Source organism: Trachinotus anak, unplaced genomic scaffold, assembly GCF_046630095.1.
Source record: "Trachinotus anak isolate AG129_WGS33_773 ecotype Australia unplaced genomic scaffold, CSIRO_AGI_Tana_v1 ptg000015l, whole genome shotgun sequence".
NCBI lineage: Eukaryota > Metazoa > Chordata > Actinopteri > Carangiformes > Carangidae > Trachinotus > Trachinotus anak.
This window is the reverse complement of record NW_027273866.1, coordinates 15,309,813-15,317,863: the sequence shown is the minus strand read 5'-3', so window position 1 is coordinate 15,317,863 and position 8,051 is coordinate 15,309,813. Positions and strand designations below refer to the sequence as shown.

Here is an 8,051-nt window from a genome sequence, read left to right as displayed (position 1 = left end):
TGGAGCTCACTGTCACTATATCCTTTATGTAACTATAGCCGTCAGATAAATGTATAGTGCAATAAATATAAGAGCTACAAAGCAGCTTAAAATGCAAAACTGCAGGATAATGCAGATCAGAATTGTACTTGCACATGAGTCAATATACTGACAGTGGCAAGAAAAAGTAAGTGAACACTTTAGAATGACCTGGTTTTCTGCATTAATTGGTCATAAAATGTGTTCTGATCTCACAATCATAGATAAACACAATGTAATTAAGCTAACATCACAGAAATAATTATAATATTTTGTGTCTTTATTGAACAAACTCATTAAATCTTCACAGTACTGGTGGAAAAACTAAGTGAACCCTTGGAATTAATAACTGATCGAACCTCCTTTAGCACCAATAATGTCAAACAACCTCTTTATAGATAGATACAGTAGCTATAAGGACTATAACAACTATAATGACTATAACTATAACATTAGCTAAAACGTCCTAAGCTCTGCAGGTTGAAATTCCAAGATATTTTTATTGCTTCTCATGTTATGCAGGAGAGCCAATTAAAAACAAACTGAATGGTCAAGTTGTGATATTGGTATTTAAGGTGTGTCGGTGATTCATAATGTCCGCTCATGCATTGAGTAACATGAAAGACAACATTCCACCTTAAGCTCAGACACACCATTATTTAAAAGTTATCAAATTATCAAATATATATAATTCATGATTACATGCATTTTAAACATAGATTCAGTTTTCATTGTTGACCGATTCATTTTGAGACTAAAGAAAAAGAAATGATTCAGTTTTATAACCACATGCAAATTCAAATAGGTTACAGCACAAACAGGTTTTTAGGTTTTTAAAGAGAAAATATTTTGTCAGTCTTTCTAAAACATTTTACAGAATGGAAAATTATCAGGGAGAGGATTAAACTTTAAGGATATTACAGACAAAATCCTACATTTGTTCACTTTTTTCTAGAATATTAAATTTAAGTGGCACAAAGAACTATCACGGATCAAATAATGTGCATTAATCTAAATGACATGTGCTTTAGCTCGTTATAAAACACTGCTGGGATTAACCGCAGCCTACTATCTGACATCTGCTCTACATTCCTGATTCAAATGTATTATTTAAGGAGTGCTACTTTATTCCACAATTCCTAGATCAGTGAAGAAATGTCTTCTAGTAAAAATAGCCTCCTAAAGTGAAAAAGCTTTCTAAGTGACAGATCACAAAGGTTACCATTTAACCAGGTTTTCTGGTTTTTATCTAACCAGATATTCCAGTTTTAAAATTCTCTGTGGAGGTAAAATAACCTCGTTTTTCCTCCTTGGGGAACAGGAGGAAGGAGGAAATACAGCCTATTTTTCAAGCACACACAATAGGTCGGATCCTGAATTGGAAACTTAACTGCTTACAAAAGGACTACCCCCCTGTCAAAGTGAAGAGGACTGTGCATGTGCAATAATAACATGCACAGTTTTATTGTGCATGTCTGCTTTCTCCAGACTGACCCCTCAGCCAGCAGGGGGCCCCAAAACAAACTGTAGGTTCCCCTGTTCATTTTTCCCCCTCCCTTGAGTTTTCTGTCTCTCTCTCTCTCTCTCTCTATCCCTGTCTGTCCCGGGGCGTGGCGGTCCCCTCTGCACCTCACCTGCTCCACTCCACCCCTCCTCCTGATTGCATCAGCCAGCGTACCTGCTCCTCATCAACTCACCGGCTCTGCAGCACTCACACCCTGGTTCTCCAGTCACTTGGCCGGGTTGTTCAGTTCACCTGTGTGGCTCTGCAGCGAGGCACACTCCCCCTGCACCTCAGGATCTCACCCCTGCTGCCTGCCTGTCTGCCTGCCTGTCTGCCTGCCTGCTGCTCCTCTCCAGCCCAGCTCATCAATAGCTTCCCTGCTCTGCCTGTCTCTCATTCATCTCTCCTGTCCTGCTTTCCCATTAACAGACTCACTGCCCCGTCATTCATCACCCGTCTGCCACTCATTCATCTCCCAGCTTTCACCTTTACCTGCTCTGCTACAATTCCCTTTACAATAAGTCCTGTTCAACTTTCTCACCCGAGTCTGTGTTCTGCCTCTGGGTCCACTGAACACCAAACAATATTATGACATGGTTTTCTTGTACTTGTGTTATTTGCTCTTTCTGTAAGAGTGTCAAGAATATTTATGTTTTACCATTTTTGAGTTATTTTTAAGGTCACACGTTGACTGAAAAAATAAGTAAATAAAAGACATTTTTATCAGCTGTTTAATAGCCATTGTTACACATTCTTACAACATTTTGAGCACGGTCCTAATACATTTACTTTTTCTGCCGCACACAATGACCCACCTTATTCTAAGCACTTTGATTGTCTATCAGAATGAGACACTACAATTTACTGCACTGGTAATAGCATCAATCAAAATGTGTGGCCTTTGAAGCAAGGCTGGAGTAGGACATGGGCAAAGCAGGCAACTAACTGCCCAGGGGCCTCAAGGGGCCCCCAGAAGTCCCAGGTTTATTCCATATTATCTCTGTCAACATAATTTGATAAGTCACACATTTATTAAAAATGAAAATCAGCTGTGACACGACCTCCTCCATTCTCTGTCTTGTGATCTGGGTCCTAAAGGGGGTTTAATTAATTAACGTTAATGTTTCACAGCTCATTTCTTTGTATTATATTCTTTATATTATGTGCATCTGTTTTATGTTAACTGTAAATGTAGAATAATGGTGACCAAGATTATGTTGTTTTTTTTAAAAATCAAAACATTATAATATCTTCACTTTTTATTGGGTCCATTGTTCTGCATGATTAACTGTGTATTTTTAAAATCATATTGTCATATTCTGTTTTTAGTGTGGGTGCTCAAATGTTCCTGTTAAATAAAATAAGAAGAAATTAGATGAAAAAAACACTTTGTTGTGTCGAAAAGATGTTAGCTCAAGTCACCCATCGAGGTCACATAATTTGACGGGTAACAAATTACACTGTAACACCGGCCCTACATCCGGGTGACGGCGCTGCGCAGACTCAGTCCCCGCTGCAGCTCACTGCGTTTCCGTAGCCAGTTAGCTACCCGCTGAGCCCTGGCTGCTGGGGAAACAGCTCACGGAAACGATTGATCCCGATCGAGCAACGCCAGAGCCGGCCGCACAAATGGCGGATTAACACTTTTATCGGAAGGGACTCGCAAAATCCATGTTCGTGACTCGGGTGCTTTTGGGGAGTGCGCTGGCAACACCCTCCGTAACATGTGAGATGTTTAGAGAAAGATATTAACTGTGCGTTATTTCGGCTAACTAGCTAGCGGCTACCCTCCCTCTGTGCAGTTTGTGGTAGCTGCCTCGATCTGTTTTTTCACCCGTCGCGTCCGCACCGGAGGAAAATGAAGAAGTTTAACATTAGGAAGGTGCTGGACGGCTTGACAGCGGCGTCTTCGTCCTCCTCCGCCGCCTCCGCCGCCGCTCAGCCGGGTGCTCCCAGGGAAAACGACGCGGTGCAGGAGACTCTCCAGTCGGAGAATTTCCAGCTTTGCAAGGTGGGTTTCCGTTCACGGCAGCTAACGCTCCCGGACTGTGGTCGCACACCGACGGTCAGGTGACCAAACACTGGCCTTGTTGTTATTCCCCCTCTCCATCGACACCGCTCGTATGGATGTATAATGATTGGCACACACACCAGCTGAAACACAGCGGAATTGTAGTCCAGATATTACAGTACCTGTCCTAGCTACAGTGGCATTAAGAGCGGGTGATGTTTAACCCCTGACCGCCCTGATCGGCTGTGTCCCGTGGAGGTTTCCAGCCCGTCGGTGGCTCCATCCGCGGCTGTTTGCGCTGCACTGAGACGCCGCCTCAGGCCACAGTCTGCAGCTCCGTGCAGTTTGTCACAGAGGAGATCTGGAGCTAATGGACGGGCTCACACATGTTTTCAGCTCTGCCTCAATGCAACACTCACATGCTCAGATGTGCATTAGAAGAGTGTTTGGTTTCTGCAATAACTCATCCTGCATGCAGCCTTATAATGTCTAACAAAAAGTAAATTCCCTCAAGTAAGTATTTTATTTGAGTATTTGCTTTGTTTGCAACTTTGTAGAGAACTTTGTTTTATTTTACAGCCATATTTACTTGTTACTTATCAGATTAAGTTTTCGGATTAAGAAGAATATGATAAGATTATAAAACACAGTACAATACATTGGTGAAGATTAAGCTGTGGTGTCTGACCTGTTTGGCTTTTGACCTCTAGATAGTGTGTGTGTTCATTATTTCACAAAACAAAGCAAAAAAAAAGGAAAATGTGTGCATCACAACTTCTTTCCTCTTCGTTTAATCATCTTATGACAGACATCTTGTGCCCTGACCTCCAGGTTGGGAGCCACTGGGCTAAACTAGTTAACTGTATATGGGGTAGTTGAAACTCGCTCCACCTTGGCCACCTCCAGCTCAACAGTAAGATGCTGCTGACACACGGATGCATCAGTCACATTGAAACATTTCGCTGCTGATGCTTATTTACTTTAACTTAAGTGGAATTTTACTCATGATGGAGAAATTTTACGTTGCTGTAATGGTACAAGTGAAGGATCTGAATATTTCTGCCATCACGGGTAAAAATGCATTTAATGCAGCTGAAGCTAATGAGATGCTAACATATGAGTTAGATAAATCAAGAGGATGTCTGAATGAATGAATGAATGAATGAACTTGCATTTTTACACCCAGCCAGGACTAAGAATTTTGTCTTTTATCACATGCATGTAAGCAAGAGTATCATTTTAAGGCAGACTTACTAAAATGTGGAGCTACAGGCGCCACTGTTTGCCACACACAGTTTCCCCAAAGTCATTTTTAGTCATGAACGGTTTAATGATCTGGCCTGGAAGCTCTGGCTGTAAAGGTTTCGCATGTGTGCCGTGTGTTGAGCATCTTGGAGAGTCCGCCCACCTGCTTTTGCCCCAGCTGGGAGCAGAACAGGTCAGGTCCCCCAGGTCACAGGGCCACGGCATTACCTGTTACATAATCCTGCCGCAAGCTGTACACAGCTCATGGGCGGCCGGGCAACGTTTCCAATCCAGAACAATTGAGTTATAGATGCCTGATGATGATAATATTTTGGTGGCTGTGGCGCTGCGAGATCCTGGCAATGAAGTGCACTCCAAGTCTGCAAATGTAAGCCTTTGGATGGATACAGCGATTTTATTACTGATGTTTTACAGGATTTAGTCTGCACACGAGGCGGATATCAGAAAAATATTCCAGCCCCCATTTGCACTAATGTTTATGCTTTATCTAATTTATTTTGATAATGAGACTAATTTTCCACATTGACGGATTACATTTCGAGGAGATTATGATAATGTTTTTTCTCCACTAATGCCAGCTTGACTGTGCAGCAGATGATTGATTAGCTGACTGGAGGTCTCATATAAATTCTGTTCTTTCCTGCAGACTGTGCGTCATGGCTTCCCATATCAACCATCCTCAATGGCTTTTGACCCCGTGCAGAAAATCTTGGCCGTTGGGACTCAGACTGGAGCTTTGAGGCTGTATCCTTTTTTTTTTTTTCACAGGAAAATGAAAATGAAGAGAGTCACACGAGGAAAGTAAAGCTTGAATAATTCCAGAGATTTTTTTAAAACATCCTCCTCAGGCTCGTGCACACACACATACACACACAAATGCACACGTGCAAACATAACAACACACACTGGACCCATGTCCAACTTCCTGGCACCTCTCTGCACTCGTCTTATGACCAGGCCGCCCTTCAGCATTCCACAAAATCTGGGGAATTCACGCAGTAAGTGACCTGTCTCTGCCTCCTGTCATCCAGCACAACAAAACGAAAACCCCCACTACACTGAGGGAGGTGGAGGGGCTCAGAGCTAGACACTAGCTAGGATGTGTTTCTGTGCAGCCGGCAGGCTCGCTCTCCTGGAGCACCCAGGCTCATTAGCGGTATCTCTGCAGTAGCATGAACAGCTCCTCTGCCATATGCCGAGGAGCCAACCTCATCAACTGTGCTGCCCAGTGTGCGCCAGGATGCCACTTCATATGTGCTGTAAACATCACTGGACTTGCACAACACACACACAGTCAAGCTGCTACTGTGCTCTGTGGCCCCTCGGGCAGTTGGGAGTCGGTTTTGTATTTGTTTGTGCTCGTGGATAAGAATTTGTTTTTACAGCAAATCAAGCAGCTTCCGTGAGTCACGGCAACAAAGCTGCCCCTGGATTCTCCACTGTTAAATGCTGCATGTGATAGTCTGGCTGTAGCCAGGTTGTGCTGTTTGCAACTTGTCTTCTGGGTTGGCCTATTTGTGTATAAACACAGGGTTTCCCTTTGTGCTGATATCCTACTTGGGAAGCCCATCTGCTTTATTTAGGTTTTCATTAGAAGTGGCTCCATCCATGTCTTTATCCACTCTCCAGATTAAGAGAGCGCCGTGTTTACACGGCGACTCCAAGAGAACACACACCGCTTCCATGCTGTCCTAATGTGCAAGGTGGAGCTGATGGGATTACTGTCATTCAGGCAATTGGTCCATTTATCAAAAGACGGGCTGTATTGATCCAGCTCATTGCCCCTGGAGTTTGGAAACGCTGCCACAGCTCAGTAGACATAAGCTCAATGAGGTGTCTACAAGCAATAAATGTCTGCTTTTACAAGATCTGTCTGTACAGTGTTTTAATCAGTGTGTTACTGTAGACAGTTGCCTGCCCGTTCCAGTGCACATGCCTTTACATTTTGGCCATCTCAAAGGAAACTTAAAAATAATTTGAGTTTTTAAACTTTTAAAAACTGGAGCTTGTTTCTCCTTCCCGCACTTTAATTTGTAAATGAAATGTTAGTCATGTAACTTGAGGGAATGTCCGAGTATTTCACAAGTCTGCTGGTCATGCTGGAAGTCAGTTGTTTGCTTTGATGTCCTTCCAATGCAGAAGTGCTTCCTCTTCTTTATCAGGCACTAACGGCTGATGCAGACTTTTAGAACGGCTGCTGAGAACACGTTCTCTCTTTCATTTGTAAGGCAGCATGATTAAGATGACTTCCTGCCCTGGTGATTATCAGTTGACTTCATATGAAACCGTGTTGATGCTGAAACATTGTGGTTAACCACATTGGTTTACCAAATGGGGAAGTGTTGCTGTTCAAGGTGTGTGACTTTAGTGTGCGATGACTTTGACTCTTAGGAACAAAGTGGAAATCCTTGTCAATTTTGTGACAACAACATGTTCAATATTGGCTTATGATGTAAAATCAAAATCAGAGTTGGTCAGAACAGATAACACACGTTGCACCTAACATTTGGAAAGTAGGGCTACAAATAACTAATCGTTTAATTATTAATGATGTCTTATTTTATATATTATAGTATAAAACAATATGATAATAATTCTCAAAAATAGTTTGATCTATAAAATATTAGAAAATAGTAAAAAAAAAACCAGAATTCAAATTGCTTGTTTAGTATAATGTTCATATTTGAAAAAGTGGAATCAATGAGCATTTGGTTGAAGTGAAAATGACTTTCAGTAACATTTCCAGTAACTGTCCTGGTGATCAGCTGATTGACTTAATGTCCCAGCTCCAATCATATGACCGACAGATGCTGACATAATAAAGATATTTAGACTTTTTATTTCTCTCACCACGAGATGTTTTGTTACTGTCAGTCACAGCTGAGTGGTGTGACTCAGCTTCCTGTGCTCACACTATCCCAGAGGTGTGTTGTTGTTGTTGTTGTTGTTGTTGTTGTTGTTGTTTTTTAACTAAAGACGTTTTGTCACCAGGAGTCACAGAGTGTGTAGTTTGTACCTGTGGCTTATGAGATGATATTAAAAGGTTTTGATGAGGAAGCGTAGAAGGAAGTTGGAGTGGAGTGCTGTATTTGCTCGTCACAGTTGTTTCGATATACATCTTGGTAATTTCCTGTTAGCCTAGAAAGTAGCTTGTCTCAGCAGCACCATCAGCCTACATTGCAGCCAAATCAGCTCAGACTCTGGACACCTTTACATTTACATACACTGATGAGTTAATGCTCACTGAAACCT

General features: G+C 42.2%; 1 protein-coding gene across 6 annotated transcripts in view; it reads left to right on the top strand.

The window, feature by feature from the left end:
* The first annotated feature begins 3,052 nt into the window (after window positions 1-3,052).
* The window catches only part of stxbp5b (syntaxin binding protein 5b (tomosyn)), a 28,206-nt gene continuing 23,207 nt past the window's right edge, over window positions 3,053-8,051 (top strand). For 3 of the 6 annotated variants that reach the window (XM_071497946.1, XM_071497947.1, XM_071497945.1), the window contains exons 1-2: window positions 3,054-3,533; window positions 5,446-5,543. In XM_071497946.1, coding sequence (XP_071354047.1) covers window positions 3,381-3,533; window positions 5,446-5,543 — 251 coding nt within the window. In that variant the 5' untranslated portion in view covers window positions 3,054-3,380. Of the gene's footprint in view, window positions 3,534-5,445; window positions 5,544-8,051 lie in introns of all 6 variants that reach the window. The other 3 variants (XM_071497949.1, XM_071497948.1, XM_071497950.1) reach the window with 2 other exon arrangements.